This window comes from Pinus tabuliformis, chromosome 5_2 (assembly GCF_031772625.1).
Source record: "Pinus tabuliformis cultivar Carrire ecotype Pingquan chromosome 5_2, CPIR1, whole genome shotgun sequence".
Lineage (NCBI taxonomy): Eukaryota > Viridiplantae > Streptophyta > Pinopsida > Pinales > Pinaceae > Pinus > Pinus tabuliformis.
Genome location: NC_142306.1, coordinates 547,074,119 through 547,094,403, shown reverse-complemented (window position 1 = coordinate 547,094,403; position 20,285 = coordinate 547,074,119). Strand labels below are relative to the sequence as shown.

Genomic DNA, 20,285 nt, shown 5'->3' with positions numbered 1-20,285 from the left:
AATCTTCAAAGGCCTGAATATGCTTTTGAGCAGTAACTCCACTCTCTCCATCAAATCTTGGGAGATACATGGGATGATTTTTGGGCAAAGGATTAAGCACGGGAGGCAGAATGAGTGGTTTATATCTATCAGGAACTTTACGAGGTACGGGATTGTGTACAGGGACTAAATGACTGGGTTCGGTATGAACAGGGATAGGATGATTTGTTTTGACAGTAGTGTCCTCCTTGACTATAAGGTGAGCATTAGCAGCATTTAAAGGATGTTGTTCGGGTGTGCAAGGAGGGCTTTCTTCAACATTTTCTACGGGAAAAACATAAAAGTCAAGTTCAAACAATATGTACAACAAAACTTTATGGAGGAGAAAGAACATGACCTCTTGGATAATAATCCAGGTCAAAAGCCTGATCTGCTCATAAATTTCTTTTGGGTTCATTTCTCCAGTGGAGTCTTTATTATGAGGATGATGTGGAGTCGCCAGGTGGATACATTAACTTTGAGTGCCTGATCTCTGTCCACCATCAAAGATCAGAGCTAGACTTAAAAAAAGGTTGTGAAGGTTTGGGTCTTCCTAGTGGAGCTTTCCAACTTTCTTTGTGAAACTATCTTAGGAAGGTCCCCAGTGGATCTTTCCAACTTAATCAATAAAACTTTCTGAGGATTAGATTCCCCAGCGGAGTCGCCATTATGTTATCACTCAGGTTGTCCTTAAGCTCCAGAAAAGGATACGGCCGAGGTAACCACAGACCAACTTTGGACTGTAGGTTCTAGCCAACCTGCAATCAGAGAGGGCTCTCTCTTTTAGATTTAGCTTTGTTTGAAAAAGATTTTAGGCTAGGTCTTGAGTTCAGAGGGTTTTTGTTTTGTTTTTTGGTGGGAAAATTGATGTTTTCAGACAGAGAGGCAAGGCATAGTCTGGAAAGTTTCAAACCATTGGGCGTGGAGTCAAGAAGTGGGACTGCTGGTGCGTTTTCTTGGTCACAAGAGAAATAAGGAGAAAGGTAGCTGCTCATGAAACAACACTTAAAGCTTAAAAGGATGGAATGAGGGATAAGGAATGAGAGGAAATAAAGAATCTCTCACTCGGCTTAAAAGGGGGAAAGTGAATGAGCTCTGTCTAGGAGCAATTAAGAATTCCTAGACAACTGTCAAAGATGAAGGGATTAGGGGAAACATGAGCCATATGGAATTCATATTCATTACTAACCCAGATGAAAACATAAATAAATAGCAGAAAATGAGCATAGAGGGCGTTTAAACCAATTCTAGACTATTCTTTCTTTCTTTCTACTATTTTAGAGGGTATATCAATGGAAAAACAGAGGTAGGAAAACTTATTGAGTCATGTTGCAGCACAATAATTCCAAATTCACTTCTTCAAAACCATTAGACACAGAGCAGACAGTCTTTCCTCCAAGCCTTTCAGCAGTCTTTGATTACAGAAAACATATCAGGTATACAGTGCAAGTCTCTACTGAAGACCATCAACCAACCGACGCTTAAAACAATAAAGAGGGTGGTATATATAGGGAAGATTTATCCAAAATTTATCTATTGCAGCCGACCTAACAGGTCTGACAGAAAACTAATTGCTTTAACCTAATCTTATCCAGAAATAAATGCCAGAAAAATATCTTTGAGCTATGCTGGGGGCAGCTGTAACAAGATGAGTTGACGTCTGTCCTGGTGGCTGTGTGTTGTTCATCTCTTATAATTGTGCATTGGTCTTTGCACCCTTGCTGTTCGGCGGCATTGAATGCTTCTGACTGTGATTTGAGAGCTAGGACGGGCTTATTCTTCTTGTTTTTGACTTTCTGGGGGGGCTCATCAATGTTCAGGTGCTTCGAGCCCCTAAAAAATCTTCGGCTGATACTCTTTGGCTCTCCTCCTTCCTCTGATACTCTTTGGCAATAAATTGATGTTGTTCTGGCGTGCTGTGGGTCTCATTCACAAATTAATGGTCGTTGTTCGGCCTCTGTTTCTTTCAAAATTGTTTTATGCTCCTTCTGGTAAGCTTTGCAAAGAAAAATGGGTCATTTGGCACCTTTCGGGCTTGCTGGGGGCCGCAGAATGAAAAGATTCCCTGAAGAATCCCCATTCAGGCCCAAAAAATCTAGCGATGAGAATTTTGACTGCCTCAGAATTAGATTCCGGGGCCCCGAAGTGCGATTTTCGCCTCTGCGCCAAAAACTGATGATGAAGTCAGCATGACGTGACGTTGTACGGCGGGTGACGTCAGCGATGACGTCATCATGGTGACGTGGCGGGATGACGTCAGCATGAAATCATCATGTACGGATAGTGACATGGCATGACACGTGGCAAGGGGCCATGCAGGCAAATGATTGGACATGTGACTGGGCAGAGGGGGGTGACATAAGCAGTGACTGTGCAGGGGGTGACGTATGCGGTGACGTCATCGGGCAGGAGGCGGTAAGCGGTATTGAGGTGCACCACCTTTAGGGGAGAGCGGTTTCGTGAGGGGGGCCTCCGCCACAGCCCAGGAGCTGACGCGTGGCGGGAGTACGGTGACAATACCGCCCATCTCCCGGATGCTAAAGCTCGGGCAGTTCGGGGATGGGGCGGCCCGCCAGCCATTGATCTGCGGGGCGGATAATCCGACGGCTGGTGGGAGACGCGAGGCAGCAGCGGGTTAGTGGGCGGGGATATTCGTGGGAATATTCCCATTTAAATATAGCGCGCGGGTGGGTTATGACTTAGGGAAAAGTGGGTTATAGGTTTAATAAGCAGCGGGGTTGATGTTTTATGCGAAAAACTTTGGGTTAGAGGTGGGAAAGGGAGTTATTTGCACGCGGAGTATGATATTTACATTTAGGACTTAGGAAAAAAAAGGGTAAAACATGGTTTTTTGAGGGCTTTAGGGCTAGGGGAGAGGTTATTAATCTGGCCAGGTGTCAGATTAATCCCTGCTATGACTCGGATGGGCTAAAAACAGCCCCAGATGGACTTTTTTTCCCGGACTTTATAAAAATATGTCTATATTGCCAGGGAAGGGATATTTACATAAGGGAGTTATATGTACATAGCTTTAGTAAGGGAATGGGAAAACTGATAGGGAGTTATATAATACCGTTATTGGTTAATATGAAGGTGACTAGCAAGCGCTAAGGTCAGGGATCTTAGGCTAAATTTTGGGGAAAATAACTTGAAAGGAATTGAGATCCTTGAGTGAAGGAGATCTTCACCAAGGTGACTGATATGGCTGATGATGAAGCTAAGAGGAATCAAGTAGATCTTGACCTCTTTGGGGAGTTAGTAAGTGACTTAGGAATTTAGAAGAAGGGGGAAGTTAGTGATGTCCAGCTCTGAGCTCCTTTGAATAAAACTGCCTGCACTGTGATCTAGAAAGATAAAACACTTTGTACCACAAAATTGATCACAATTTATCATTCTGCAACAACACAACTACCTACCCAGCCTATTTTTCTAATATTTTTTCTTCTTCTTAATCGGGTGCACTTAGGCTTGCAAACCCGGATTTACAATTTTCCTTTGAACATTTCCTATCTAAATCTACACTTATTTCTGCCAGGGTCCAGATTAAACAGTTGGGTCCCTTCGATTCTCTACCTATCTATAAATCTGCCAAGATTAAACTGTTTGGACAGATATCATTCTCTATATTCTAAAACAAGAAATTGAAACCTAGGGAGGCCAGGATTTAGCTGTTTGGCCTTCCCTTAACTGAAAAAATTATCAAAAATGGAATACAGCAGTGGCATTTGGACCAGCACACTTTCATTGCTTCTTGTGGAAATATGGAACACTGCAGCTTACAAAGTATGACATATTTGGCATGTAAAAATGTCAATCATGAAAGATGAATACCTGCTGCAGCAGGAGGCTAACACCCCCTCGAAGAGGCTGAATTCTAAGGCGTTGATCTATCTTTTCTATCTTTTCTTGAGTTGGTTTCATAACACTGCATCTTCCACAGATGGTAGTTTTGGTCGTTGAATTTTTCGACCTTGAACCTACCATCTTCCACCATTTCTCCCACTCGAACCAGGAACCCTTCTCTCTTGCGAGTTTATCATCCAAATAGACCTTTGGCTATGATACCAGTTGTTACTAAATTATATATTACAAAACAATGGAACACATAAAATATTGCAGAAATATAAACACACAAAACACGTAAAACAAGAGAGACACAGATATACGTGGTTCACCTAGTTTGGGCTATGTCCATGGAGAAACAACCAGTCCTTCCTTTTATATTATCCAGCAAACTAAAGAGATACAACCTACAACAGATCTAATGTAATTCCCCCTTGGCTCTCAATCTCCTCTCTTTTCCTCACTCAGAGTACAGATCTCCATATCCGCAATACCATTCCCTCATATATAGCAAGGGGTTTCCTTCTAGGGGAAAAAACCCTAAATTAAACATAACTTCTACCGTCAAGTCTCTACCTAATGAACAGCTCAAATTGACTACGAAATTACAGCATTTTACAAGAAATTTTACATCTATTCTTTGCTTTGGGGGCGCTGCCCCCTATCCCCCTGCCGAGGGGGTCTCCCAAAGGTCATAGCCGCCCCACCTTGGATCCCTCTTACAATGAATATTTTACAAGTGGCGTTACTGCCCCATTACGAAATGGGGTCCCATGCGGCAATACCCTTGAATACAGAAGATAATCAGGCTCCACACCCAACATTACTTTTGAATGGGGCTCAAAGGAACAAATCCTTCAAAATTCAAATGGATTGATATTAGAAAGTTGAGGGAATTGTACCCACCTATTGGACAATTGAAAGTGATCTTTTTGGGTCCAAAAGGCTTCCAGTGGGGATGAATGATTAGGTGCTCAAAATTTAGCTCAAAATTCAAAATTGTCAAATTGGTGTGGAATCTAAACGATCGCTTATTTCTTGTCATCCTGAATCTAGAGCAACTTGTTTTACATGAAATGAACATCGTATGCTACCATAATCATGTTCTGTTCGTTTTCCTAAACAGGTGAATTTTTGCAAAATTGTGATAGCCCAGCCAACATTCCATAGTGTTGACGTGATGCTTACTGTGCAGGGTGAGGTGGTAGGTTGACTAATCAACATCCTTCGGCGAATCACGTTGTGACAAGTGTGGCATTCTCATTGGGTGAAATTTGGTGATTTTTGATTGGGTGGTTGGTGGCCAACCACGGCTGACATGTGGCTCATCCAGAGGTTGCCATGTGGCAGCCCAAGGGCCACCAAAATTTTAGGTCAAGGTCCAGGCAACAACAGCGGGAGTCAAACCCGCGACCACCAAGCAACAAGATAAGCCCCATACCAACACGCATCACAATAGGTCTTAACCACTATAGGTTTCAACTTATAATTAAAATCAATGTTTGTGCCATTTGGAGGAAAGGGCCAACCCTTGGGCACATGCCATAATGCGACCATTGTTGGAGAGGAGCAGGGGCCTAGGTGGTGGGGGCGTGTCGTTGGCCTTAGCCTCGGGCATGTGGCCCCCATATGACCATGATTTTCGGATTATAGGTGTTAGAGGACAATTACAGTGTCCGAAAATTTCGCCTTAAAATCGATTAATTGTCGCCTCGTTTAGCACATTTTGGGGCGAATTTGTAGGATGGTGCCGCATTTTGGGGAATTTGTAGTGCGATTAACAGAAGACTTGGGAAAGCCATAACTTCTTCAGTTTTTGACCAAATCATGAGAAGAAAGAGGCTACACAGGTATTTTTGGGCATTCCAGAGTCGATGGAATAGGTTTTAGAGCTTTCTAAGCATTGTAAACTGATGTATTTTCACTTTTGAGCATAATAGATAGGTTAAGCCATTAGAAGCTATACTAAGGAGACGTAGCCCAGGAGGGGTGAACTCATTCATCATGTGCTATTGTGATACTATTTTTGTTGATGTTCATGTCTGTTATATGTTGTTGTTCAGTCAATTGTTTATTTTAATTTTCACGTATAATTTACATAAAAACACTCAAAAACTCATGTTTTAAACTTGCAATTAGCCCGATGAATCCTTAAGCACTTTTAACATATTCTGAAAATTAATTTAGTACAACAAACTAATTATCACATTCAGATCAATTTCCTTATAACCCAGACTTAGACAAATTTTGGTTGCAAAGAGAGCCCATTAAGGCCAAGAGCGCACAAATGCACTCTAAAGCCTTGACGAGAGACCCTTGATTGTTAGGAAGTGTGCCTTGCACCTTCCTTAAGATCTGCACACACTCCCAAGGCATGAATCCCCTTCCTTGTTCTGAACTATACCCTCCAAAATGACAGTCTTCCTTGAGCACACCCCTTCGATTCGAAGAAGTATGCCCTCCTTAAGAGCACTGCGCACCCTGAAGACCTGAAGCTCAATCCTTTAGCCTTCTCCATTATACCATGTGCCCTCTTGAACTTCTTGAGCACACTGGACACTCTGAAGACACAAAGCCCCAACCTTTAGCCTTCAAGATTTCACCCTCTTCCCTTCCCGAGGCCTCTTGAGTGCATGAACGCACCCCAAAGGCACAAAAGAAAACTTAGGGAGTGTGCCCTGCACCCTCCCCCTCTCCCTTGAGCACACAGTGCACTTGGGAAGCCCGAAACCTTCCCCTTCATCCTTCAGACTTGCAACATGAACCCTACTTTGATTGCTTTCTTCCCTTGAGCACATGAGCGCATGCTGAGGCCCCGAAGCTCCTCCTCTTCAACCCTTCAGCCTTTCAAAGTGCGTCCATGTGCCCTAAAGCACCTTTGACCGTTTTGAGCACCTAAAAAAGGCATAAACATGAAAATATGAAAAAAAAAATTATAAAATAGGATGTTTCCAGGCTGATAGTTGCTTGTCATGAGTGATTGCAGAAAGAGGTGTTTCAGGGACCTCATGGAAAGCATACACAAGGAAGATCAGGAAAAGAGGATAAATAAAGGAAGCATGGAAAGAACCAAGAACACACCTGAAACTTGATGAACGAAGCACCCCAAAGACTCCAATATCGAAGATCCTTTGGAGGGTGAAAGCACCATCATTAGAAGGTGAACGCAGAGAAAATATAGTGGAAACCATGTCACCAATAGAGAAGCAACCTATCATTAGTCACTATTAGTCTCATCCTTCAAATAAAGTGACATGTTAAGCCTCATCATATGATGATGTGGAATTCATGATGTATTTTTGTAATCATTGTAAAAGAGAAATGAGTGGAAGCCCAAGAGTCATGTATGAACAAGAGTCATGGAACTCCAAAAGACGTAATATCAAAATTCATATGTAATTCCAAAATTCATTTGGAATTCCAAAGGTTGTAGAGTCACTAGAAATTAGAAAATCAGAGTCATGAGGATGTAAAAGGTCATTCCTTAAGTTATAAATAGATCCTAATTTCTCATGTAAAGGACTTTTAACCTTGGCTTCTCCCATAAGGCATTAGAGAGATAGAGTTAGTACTTTTGGGGAGCAAGTAGTGGCTTTAATGCTCCACTATTGGAGCTAGTGGTGTTCATTGCATTTATGTATCTTGGGACTTTTGATTAATATTGAAGTCTTCCAAGGCCACCACATTTTCACGCATGGATTATGAATATTTTTAAGACTATTATTTGAATGTTTATAGTTCATGTTTTCTTTCATTCATTCCTTATTAGTTGAACTATTTCATTTACTTCAGTGCTTCTTGTTGGAAATGTGTTGCTATGCTCATAATGATTGTCACATCTTTGTGAAATTTTTCGTTTGATGTTAGACAAACCTCTCTTTCACATGTGACTCCATTAGGGTAGTACTATTACTTCTCTCTTGAGAGGCTCGCTTAAATTTTCCCTCTTGCAGTAGAAGAACACGGATACATTGGTAATCAAATATACACATGGAATACTAGCTTGCTCATTTAAAAGGACGATTGTGCTTTTCTCTTGTGTTGACAGCTAAAACCAAGGCATATCTTTAACTAAATGCTAGTCGGGCCACATTTTGTATGGGACTCCTACAACAAACGATGTGAGGTCTAGTTGGGACCTTATATCAGGGAGATCCCTTGTATGTTGGCGGTATCCAACGCTGTCAACATGTACTTATCTTCATAGCTCCTGACAAGGTAATATTATTCCTTGATGGCATGTCAGAAAGACTTCCAAGTGGGTGCGGTTGAAAACAATGAGGGTTCCCTCTTGCCCCTCTGCTCACAGTAGGTTTCCCAACAATCCTTGATGTTGGGCATGACTTTAAGAAGTGAAAATGTAATATTTTGCATATTGGGAAAATTATGAACCAAAAAATATCCTTCCAACAGATTTAACCATTCATTTATGACATCTGCATCTATCTGGCCTTCAATTATGGGAATGTTAAATTTGACTTGTACCTTAAATGGAGTGGCACCTCTAGGGTGGTTATTGGATGAAGATGTGTCACCTATGGGCATCCGCCAAAGGATATGAGAAAATTTGTCCATCATCTCATTCCTTTGTCGCTTAAGGGCTTCTTTAAGTGATATTTTGAAAGGATCTCTTGCTCCCTTGTATTTCTTTTCTTCTACCATGGGAGTGTAGAAAATATGTGTAGGTTAACCCGATAATGAAATATAAATCAAAGCAGAATACTATAACCTACTTCTACTATCAAATTGCGAAAGCTTAAAGATCAAGTTGAATAATATAACCAGAAGAAGAAGAATCAATGGCACAATACACATGAAAATACTTTGGGGAAAGCCTCAGCTAAAACCCCACACTATTGTATTATCATACATGGTGGAAATACATAGGAATTATACAAAGCCTTAGCTCTCACAGCTGGCCAGCTCTCAGTACAATCCTCACAGATGCTCACAGGCAATCTTGGCTTCTCTCCAACCTTCCTCTCTACCCTCCAAGCTCCTATTTCCTTGCGTTGTTCCTTGTGGATGATTCTCTTGTTACCAAGTGGAAAATCTTCCTCCAAAACTGCGCAATCCTCAAGGATAAATCCTTGACTGCATGCATGAGTTTTCTCCATGAGAAAACACATGAAACTGATAGTACACTGTCCTTGAACATTAATCTCAACTGGGTCTTTCTCATAATAGACATGCATGTGTTTCTGATGAGGGAATCTTCACTTAATTGGAGTAGCACTAGTTGAGTGCATGCGTGCATCAACTGACTGTTAACTCACTATTAGTTCCTCAAACAGTTTGGAACTAATTTAACTAGACTTAACTCAATAAACTAAGTTAACTAATTACAACTCAAATATAACTCAATATTATCTCCTTAATTTAAGGGATAACTCTTGCATGACTTCATAAAGACTTCTAACTTGAATTTCTCCAGCTAATTAATTTAAAATTAATTAATTAATTATTTCCAAGTAGTTGTTAAGACTAAATTTGATTTTAATTCACAATTTAATTCAAGGACAAATTAAATTGGAATATTCTTGTTGCGATATTTCAACACCCCTTCTCAACAAGAAATGGATTATCTACCACCCCGATCCTATTTCTATGGAACTTGAATTTACACTTTGACAATACCTTTGTTAAAATGTTAGCATCTTGTTCCTCTGTCGAAATATATTGCAGCAACATGATCCTCTCGACCTGTGAAAAGCCACGGGCAACAAATCTTTCCTTATGCTTCTCCACACTACCATCAACAACTTGGTTTACCTTGTAAAACCAACAGGAACTCACAACTAACTTGTTCTTTGGTCTCATTACCACATCCCAAACACTATTACGAACTATGGGGTATACTTCTCCAGCATGGCATCAACCCAAATCGGCTATTGCACTACTTCCTCAAAGGAAGATGGCTCAGTCTCAACACATTCCCCAGCAAGGGCCATGTATCCAGTGTACCTCTCAGGTGACCTCCTTTGTCTACACTGAGAAGATGGTGCTCCCACATTCTCTCTCACATCCACCAAAAATCTGTCAACTTCTCTTGTGTGCTTCTATCGATCTCTGGAAGACTCTGCTTGGGTGGATGTCTCCACTCTTGGAACCTCTGCATGCATCTGCTCTGCATCAATCTACTCCTCCTCCTTAGGAACCAACAGTTCCTCCACTGCATGTAGTTGGAGCTCCCTCTCAAGGGAAACTTGGATGGCCTTCTGCTCATCAAATTTGAGATCTATGCGAACCACTATCCTCTGACTAGTAGGAAAGTACACCCGATAGTTGTGAGGTGTATCAATGTACCCCACAAATATCCCCAACTCTGTTGTCGGCTCAAGCTTCTTCTGTGCATCCTTTGTCACATGGCAATATACCGATGAGCCAAAGATCCTGAAGTGACCCACATCTGGTCTCTTACCAGAGAAAGCTTTCTTTGGTGTCTTCATCCCAAGTATGCGATGTGAGATTCTATTCCGCAAATAGATTAATGTGTTGCATGCCTCAACCCACAAGTGAAGTGGCAGGCCTTGGTCATGCAGCATTTCCCTTGCTACCCCTATAATAGTTCTGTTCTTCCTCTCGGCCATCCCATTCTTCTATGGGTTATGAGGTGCCGTCAACTCTCATTTAATTCCTTATGCTACATAGAAGTCCTTAAACCCTTGAGAGACATATTCTCCACCATTGTCGCTTCTCAAGGCCTTGATCTTCTTCCCTAACTCTTTCTTGACCAAAGCTTTGAACTCGCAAAACTTTGTGAAGTTTGGTCCTTCTTCTGCATGAAATAAATCCAAAATTACGAGAATAGTCATTAATGAAAATCACATAATACCTTTTCTTCACTACGGATGCCGTCGAGAATGGTCCACACAAATCAGTATGAACTCAATCTAAGATAGCCTTTGCTCGACTATCTCGATCATGAAAGGAAGTCTTGGTGTACTTTCCCAGGGTACAACCTTTGCATATGTCAACTTGCTCAAGTTTACCTTTGGGAAGTCATGTAGATATCTATTGCATTATCTTCAAAGCCCCATGATGCAAATGGCCCAACTGCCTGTGCCACAACTCCCCAATGTCTTGGCTTTGCACCAATTATGCTTTCGTACTCAATGCTACACAATCATCTACCTCTAGTTTATAGAGATTCTTCACCCGACTCCCTATCGTCTTGGTCTGACCCGTGGCTATGTGTCTTAGGAGCGCTTTTCCTTTACTAAAGATAACATCATAGCCTTTGTCCTCCAACATCATGACCGATACCAAGTTCTTCTTTAGTCCAGGCACATACATCACATCTGTTAAGGTGAGAGGAGCTCCATGCTCCCTCTGAAAAGAAACTGTGCCCACTCCTGAAACACTATACCTTCCTTCATCACCCATCTCTATGCGCATCTTGAGGTCTTTCTCCTCCAAGGCACTAAATAAATTTTTATCACCGATCATGTGGAATGAGGCTCCACTATCAAGATACTAGACACAACCCAACATCGATGACATCATGCATGTGATGAGGGTAAATTCCATTTCGAACTGAGAGGCTAATGCCTCACCTTTCGATCCTTCCGAGGATCCCTTCTTGGACTTCTTCGATGGGCAATTAGTCGCATAATGTCCCATCTCGTGACAACTGAAGCATCTTACTTTAGACATGTCACCCTTCTTCCCTCCATGAGAATAATTTGATTTGAAATGGGAAGCCTTCCCCTTCCCTTTCCTTGCCTTACTTGCTAAGGCAAGATTTTCTTCTCATCATTCTTGGATGAAGAACCATCTCGTGTGCTCCTCTTGATCTCCTCCTGCATAAGATCCAACCACAGTCGTTCCCAATTTGACAGTTTCGCCCTTCCATTCACAGAGTCCTAGTAGCTATTCCAACTCTTTGGAAGGCCAAGGAGAGCAAGGCTCACCATATCATCATCGACAGTAGTTATTCCCACACTGCCAAGCTCATCTCTACAAGTGGTGAGCTTGTTCAAATATGTGGAAATAGTATCACCCTTCTCCATCTTGATTCTTCAAAGCTTATCCTTGAGCGCCAATTTCCTCTGGTAGCTATTGTTCTGGTATAGGTCCTTCAATGTCTTCCACATTGAAAATGGAGTATCCTTCCCATGGAGACTCAAGACAATATGGTCTCGAACTCCCTCAAGGATGATCCGTCTCGCCTTCGCCACACACTTCTTCCACTCAGCCAACTCTTGTGCATTAGTTGAAGCTGGCTTTGGGATTTCTTGATCAATGAATTCCTTCAAGCCATTGTCTTCTAATGCAACCTCCATTCTATCTTTCCATGCTATGTAATTCGAGCTACCTTCCAAGGCATACTCGAATCTCAAGCCATAAAACGCCATTGGCCAACCTTGAAGTATGATATGAATTCGATTTGCACCTGCAACCCTAAACTTCAAAATTCGAATTCTCTTCTTAGTATATTTTTCACAGCTCTGATACCATGTAGAAAATTTCTATAAATCTAGCTCTGATACCATGTAGAAAATTTCTACAAATCCAGCTCTGATACCATGTAGAAAATTGGTGTAGATTAACCTGATAATGTAATATAAATCAAAGCAGAATACTATAACCTACTTCTACTATCAATTTGCGGAAGCTTAAAGATCGAGCTGAACAATATAACCAGAAGAAGAAGAATCAATGGCACAATACACATGAAAATACTTTGGGGAAAGCCTCAACTAAAAACCCGACACTATTGTATTATCATACATGGTGGAAATACATAGGAATTATACAAAGCCTTAGCTCTCACAACTAGCCAGCTCTCAGTACAATCCTCACAGATGCTCCCAGACAATCTTGGCTTCTCTCCAGCCTTCCTCTCTGCCCTCCAAGCTCTTATTTCCTTGCGCTATTCCTTGTGGATGATTCTCCTGTTACCAAGTGGAAAACTCTTCCTCCAAAAATGTGCAATCCTCAAGGATAAATCCTTGACTGCATGCATGATTTTTCTCCATGAGAAAACACATGCAACTGATAGTACATTATCCTTGAACATTAATCTCAACTAGGTCTTTCTCAGAATAGACATGCATGAGTTTCTGATTAGGGAATCTTCAATTAACTGGAGTAGCACTAGTTGAGTGCATGCATGCATCAATTGACTGTCAACTCACTATTAGTTCCTCAAACAGTTTGGAACTAATTTAACTAGACTTAACTCAGCAAACTGACTTAACTAATTACAACTCAAATATAACTCAATCTCATCTCCTTAATTTAAGGGATAACTCTTGCTTGACTTCAGAAATACTTCTAACTTGAATTTATTCAACTAATTAATTTAAAATAAATAAATTAATTATTTCCAAGTAGCTGTTAAGACTAAATTCAATTTTAATTCACAATTTAATTCAAGGACGAATTAAATTGGAATATTCTTGTTGCCATATTTCAATAGGGAGGTCGTCGGGGTCAATGAGGTTGGACTTGCAAAGGTTTAACCAGTTCAAACACTAACTCCTTATACCTTGACCTTGTTGGGGACATGCACACCAAAATAGAGAAAGAGCAAGCCACTCAAATACCATTGATGCAAATTTATGCAGAAATAACATGAAATACAAATTTAAACAAAAACACAGACCTACAAAAGAACTGAACTTCAATTCATTAATAACAAAATGTTGAAAATTGTTTACATGCAAAAAGGAAATAAATTAGCTTGGGTGATGGTAGCTTATCCCTGAGAAGAGATGTGGCAACTACATGCCTTTGAGTTGTGTTACAATGAGGCTCACAGAACTTTTTATTATTGAAAAACGAGGGAAAACTCCAAACATCCAAAAACCTAACCCTAGGAGATGAAGTGCCAAAAGTTTGTGGGGGCCCATTGGGGTTAGTTGGTACACCAAATTCCCAGGGTTGTAACTTTTGCATACAATCTCTATTCGACGCATACGATACCTCATTAGAAATATTTAACTGAGGACTACAACTTAACTTTGAATCCATCAAGTATTGAGAGGGATCAAATCTCTCAAGGTGCACTTTTTTGTGTAAAATTTGAGAAAGGTTTGCACCTTAAGAAATTTGATCCCTCTTGGATGTGGGGTTAAAATGGATTTAGGTTGATTTATATTAAATTATAGGTTGTTATAATGTTCTTTCAATATTGAAAAATTAATAGTTGTTTTGTCTTTTTTGTTTTTCTTTACAACTAGTAATAACTAAATTGTAATATTATAATATTTTATTCTTGAAATTTTGTTCAAGTAGTCTTTCCATAGGAATGAAAGAGATTTTAACATTTTTTAAATCTAAATAACATCAAATCTTAGGTAATAAATTCTTGAAATTTTGTTTTCTTTGTAATAGTAAGAACTCATACAATTCATTATTCTATTTTGTGTGACTAATTGTTTATGGTAGAAAAACTATAGTGTTAATGTCATCTATCAATATTCTAGTATCACTGGTTTCTTAATCTTTCAATATCCCTTAGCCTAAAATACTAGCCCTCAAAGAATTAAAGTATATATTATAGATGTAAGAAAAGTACTGGGAGGGGTAGGGTTATTCAATTACTTTGTGCAATGTGGATGTAAGGTTACTCAAAATATAGAAGTGTATAAACAAATGTAAATTTCATTCCTTCCCACTCAACAACCTTTTAGTTCATGAGCTCACTTTGGTCCTTTAGACTTTATTTTATATCATTACTTCTATTTTGGCCCGATAGACCATTTCTAGCCTAGTGGACGTTAAAATTTCATTTCATTTCAATCCCGAAACTCTCCTTCTCACTCAAGAACCTTTTAATTCATGAGCTTACTTTAACCATCCCCTAACTCTTTTGGAAAACCTTCTACAATACCAAATATAAAATAATTTTCCCATACAATTATACTCTACTCTACTATATATATAAATTCTATTATTTTTATTTTTATATCACCTTTTCATGTACAAATGACAAAACTTATTGCTATACTTCAAATATATCTCGATCATCTCAATGAATAGTAAACACGTTATTAACATTTTGAAAATATTTATAGTTAGCTATCTTTCTCATGCTCTGTACATCTGTCGTCTCACGCGGAATCTATCTGGTCTTGAATCATTTTCAAAATATTTATGGTTAAATCTCATTTTTATCCTTAATGCACCTATCATCTGACGTGGAGGAAATCCCATCACAATTACTAAAATACAAATTTATTACTGCAATTTGAAAGTATAACGGATCTCCGAAAATAACCAAAAGATCAAAATAGCAGTTTAAACAACAAATTTAACCAGTTCTAATTTAACGAATTCCGAGGAAGATCAGCGGAAACTCAATGCCCTTTTATGCGCTGAATATATTGACATTTATTTCTCATTTGGAAACAGATTCTGTTGCAATTTTTGTCTGATTAGGTATTGTTTTGTCCAGTTCCCCTTACCCCCAACAACCCCACTCCTACATTTGGTGATGATTTATTCACTCGTGTTGCTCTGCGATGTTTTCTGTGCAACCCTTTACAGCACCAGCTCCCCTCAGAATCAATTACCCATCAAATTTGGATCAATTCCCACCCTGCAAAGCACATTATCAGACCCGGTCCAGACCATTTTCAGCCCTTGCATCTGCCAATTTTCGGTACCTATATGGCTGTAGTATTTTGAATACTACAGCCATATTTTGGGTGTTTAAGGGTTTTTCAATTGCCGAATCTATTTCATCATAAAATTTTGGGTGTCTAAGAGTTTTTCAGGTACTAATCTATTTCACCACCATAAAAACAAGATTCAATTCCAGCACTCCCACGGTCAATTTTTTAGAAAAAGAAATCAGATTCTATTTTTTAGAAACAGAAATCAGATTCTGGCGATTTTTTTGACGGTCAGGGCGAAATTGACGCTTGGTAGACAGCGCTTATTAGCAATTTCCTTTGAATCTCCGGAGCAACTAAGTACATTTTCTGGAGACCCAGAAGCCAATTCTGCTTAGGTGCCATGAAGAAAGCGCTCTTAATGGATACGGAATGTACTGACACTGGTCACAGTTTCATGTGCAGTTGCTTTAACGATGATGATGGATCTAATTTTGATATGGGTTTGACTCATCCCTCCAATGGAAACAAGAGCCCTTTGCAGGGCAATAGAGAATCTGAAGATTTTGAATTCAGTGTCTCTGTTTCTGCTACTAATAAGCCCAATATAAAAGAATGTGTTGACAATGTTTCTCCTGCAGATGATTTATTTTATAGAGGCCAACTGCTCCCACTTAATCTGCCTCCACGTTTAGAGATGGTCAGATATCTATCTTCGCCCAAAGAATTTCAAAGTGCCACATATGGCTATAATAGATATTCAGAGGATTTCAAAGAATTTCAAAGTGACACAGATGGCTTTAATAGATATTCTGAGGATTTCAGGGACTCGAACCAGAGACCCGATTGCTGGAAGGAGTTCCGCTGCAGGTCTGCTGAAACTGAAGAGAAGAGCCCCTTGCAGCCCATTGTTAAATCTGCCACCAAATTGAAGGTGAAGGCTCCCATGTTTGGATTCAGCAAGTTTTCAGAACAGGGTATGGATGATTTGAATGGTTCTTCTCACATTCCTCCTCCCTTGGAAAAGCTTTTGAGATTCACAGTGAAATTGAAGTCCGTGAAGGCTACTTCTGTCCGTTGTTATAACAGGGATTGCAGCACCAAGCAAAACCCAGACTGTCCAGAAAACGGCAACAGGACTAGTACAAGTAATAGTGTTAAACATGTTGTGCAGAAGTATGCAAAGCTGGTGAAGCACAAAATCTCTTCTGAGAGGAATAATGATGCCCAAACTGGTGATCAACAGCTAAAAAGGGATAAGGGGCGTGTATGTCCCTGTGGTCCAGAAGAATCGGGAAGGCAAAACGATGTGGGTGTCAAGCGCTTTGGATCTAAAAGCTGCCTGCCCTCCATGAATTCTCCTCTGAACTTATCCAGCGACGACCTTCAGAGTGCCATCGCTTATTGCAAACAATCCAATGGTGGAATTGATAAGAAGAAGCATTAGATTAGAAGTTTTCTTTGTCATCCACCTGCATTCAATCTGGTTCAGTTTGTACAGGCTGACGGAGAGTTCTACTTGTGCTTAATATTGAAGACAACTCTGAGGACTCTAAATGTTCACATAACCCCCTAAACTCCTAGATTCCTTCATATAGAATCCATTAACTACTACAAGGACAATATTGTTAAAAAGCGTAACATCGGATAGTTTTCTGTAATTCTGCTTCCGCTCTGCAGTACCTGTGTATGACATTCTCTGAGACACTCTGTTTTGAGCTTCTGCTTCTCCTCTACGGGGAAAATTTTGCCACTGAAGCAAAATTATCATAAACTTAAGAAGCTCTGAAACATTCTCAGAAATCTAATGATGCTTTGAGAACATGTTTCCTGGTAATAGTCTGAAATGATGAACTGTAGTCAACAATAAATATGTTAGTCATTGTAGTACAAATATATGCATTCTGTAAATTTGATTTTGATTTCCAGAGTTGAACTGGTGAAATTTAGCTCAAACATCATCTAACTCCCAATGCTCTACACCATGTTAATTTATTTTGTGTATGAATTGGATTGTAGTGTAACTTTGAATTGGTTTGGTTTTGGTTGGATTGTAGTGTATATCTGTATAACTTTGAATTGGAGTGTAACTTTGAATTTCAGATTACTTTACCTGTTTAAAATTGTTCAGAACAGTTATGGATTTATCAAAATAAATCTATTTAAAGTGCATTGAAATTGAAAATTACTTAAATTTGTAAATTCAAATTAAGATTCATTAATTCCAGAGATCATCCGAAACTATTATGCTAAAGAAGACTACAGGCATTGATCATCGTTGAGGCTGAAAATCCTAAATATCTAAGCTGAACTGAGTTAAAGAATCCCAGCCAGCATTCAACAAGCTCTACTTCACTACAAATCACTCAAGTCTTCAAATTAATCCTTTTGAATCGCCGAAATGTGCCAGAAATTCCAAAAGAAAAGCATACGAAAGCGAAAACTATGAAGAAAACTTAAAAGGTCTCGGATATGTATTAGGGAAACCAGTAGTAAAATCATAAAATTTTGGGCATCCAAAAATTCATATTGTTTGTAAAAAACAAAATTACTACTCTGAGTTTACCAAGCCCAAGGTTACTAGCAAATCCAAATAACTAAAAAAAATATCATAAAAGCAATAAGTAGTCGAGTAGACAGAATTCATCAACCCAGAGACTTTGATTCTTCAATAGTGATGGGCTCTTTGTTGTTCCCTAGTGATCATCCTGGATGGTCTTCAGTTCTTTGAGGACGTGGATCTAAAATTTGACCCATTATCAGTAGCTCGTCAAGCATCATCAAGATCTCCTGGCGAGCTTCAATTTTTTTTAGGAGAATTCTCCCAATCAACAATTTCATGTACTAGTAAATGCCAATAGTGTGTATGTATTAATTGTCCTTTCCTAGTGTGTGTGTGACACAAAGGGTACAATTCTAATAGAATGAAACCATGAAAGGTTCTAACCTACATAACAATATAACAATAGAAATCTAATCACTCAATATTTATGGCTTAATAAGGGGCTTTAGGGTTAACATGAGGATTATATAGGGCTTATTATGCCCCTCCAATTGAAACTAGTATTGTCCTTGACACTTGACTAACTACTAATGATTATGCATGCAAAAATCATCTTCCTATATCACATCTTCTGTCGGTAGGTTCTTCTAATTGATGACGTACTCCACAATTGATGGATTACTCAATTCCTTAATCCTTGTTTAAATGATGGTTTTTGCTTCTAGTATGATTTTCCCTTCTTCATTTATCTTTGGTACACTTCCAGTTTGGAAATGAATATCATAGTCATCATCTCGAGTAGGTGGAAGAGCCTTAGGAAATACTCCAATTACCTTCAAATGATTGTTGATAACTTTATGGAAATCCCTTGACATAGATGATATTGACATTTGAACATTTAGAAAACAAAATTGTGCAATTACACCTCGGTGCCCCTTTTTGAGTAGTTTTTCCATTCCATTAGAGCTTATCGCTTTAGAGGGTTTTATTTGGATACCTATAAGCTTAATTCCCTTGCCTTTTAAGTTAAATATTATGAAGAGATATTGAAAATTAAAGGTCACTATTCGTAATGATCATAACCATTGGACCCTTAATTGATCTGAATTTATGAAGGGAGTGAAATGATATACATATTTGTGACCAAAACACAAAGGTACAGTGAAAATTGACTTCTATTCATAAATGGTAAATGTTGAAATTGTATACATGTAGAATGAAAACAAGCCAACTCAAATGGTGGTAGCTTATATATGAGAAGAGATGTGATGGCTAAAAGTTTTCGCCAAACTATGTTACAATGAAGCTCAAAGGCCTTTTTTTCATAAATAAGTAATGATAAAACCTAAACATCTAAAAACCTAACCCTAGGAGATGAAGTGCCGAATGCTTTTGGGCCCCTGTGGCGTAAGTTGGAACATCAACTTCCTAGGGTCATAACTTGGCATATGATCTCCATTTGGCATGCACAATAGCTCGTTAGAAAGGTATATTTGAGATATAATTTTTTTGACTATCTCCAACCCATTTCCCCAAAAAACACCATTTGGGACCTCAAAACAGCTCTAGAAGTTCACAACCTAAAAAAATCCAAAAATAGAAAAATGCCAAAATAGAAAAAAATGTGTTGTGAGCTAGTGGAATAAGTGGGTGGCCACCGATATCCACTCGAATCATCAATACAACATCAACACCATCCATTTGTATTGAAATCATAGGACTATCGAATAAATATTCCCTCGGGTTGAGCTTAATCCTTAGGTATATTCAACCCCTTCTTCTCATAGGACAAGGAAAATAGGAAACTGGTATGAGTGATTGTCAAGAACCAATCAAAATATGGGACAATAGACATTGAGGAATGATGATATGTGTTAAGTATGAATAACATGGAGTTCTACACCATTGAAGCCTCATATTTGTGCCCCTCGTAAACAATGAAATAAAGACTCGAAGTAAGGTCACACTAGACTAGGGACACATGATAACCACCAACGTAAGGTAAGGGAACAAGTACACAACTATTAGTGGTCTATAATAAAATTTCAATCTGTGACCGTAGTATAATGCCTAAAATTTTTAATGGAAGTGTTTGAATGAAAAAAATGTTATAGCACCTCGCAATAGGTGACCCACCTTCATTGAAAAAGTAGGCTAGATTAATGAATGCATTAACAAGAAAATGGATGATGAGCATTTGAGACTAGTTATTTGTTGATCATGGTAGGGTTGTTGGCTAGCAAGCTACAACACAAGTGAAAAGTTTTCTCCTAGAGAAAACCATGTAGCTAAATGGGTAACATATGGCTCCAACTCGATGACATGTTCTCATTACAGAGTGCATGATCCATGCGTTC

At 39.2% G+C, this 20,285-nt stretch overlaps 1 protein-coding gene across 1 annotated transcript; it reads left to right on the top strand.

Annotated features, from left to right (window-relative positions):
• The first annotated feature begins 15,262 nt into the window (after positions 1–15,262).
• On the top strand, positions 15,263–17,287 carry LOC149160103 (uncharacterized). The gene has a single exon (XM_089433645.1). It carries the CDS (start codon positions 15,829–15,831, stop codon positions 16,870–16,872), a length of 1,044 nt encoding a protein of 347 aa, XP_089289771.1. The 5' UTR covers positions 15,263–15,828; the 3' UTR covers positions 16,873–17,287.
• The last annotated feature ends 2,998 nt before the right edge of the window (positions 17,288–20,285 follow it).

What these genes read in the sequence shown, in the direction of transcription:
- LOC149160103 (XM_089433645.1), top strand. Translation starts at nt 15,829, where the DNA reads ATGAAGAAAGCGCTCTTAATGGATACGGAATGTACTGACACTGGTCAC.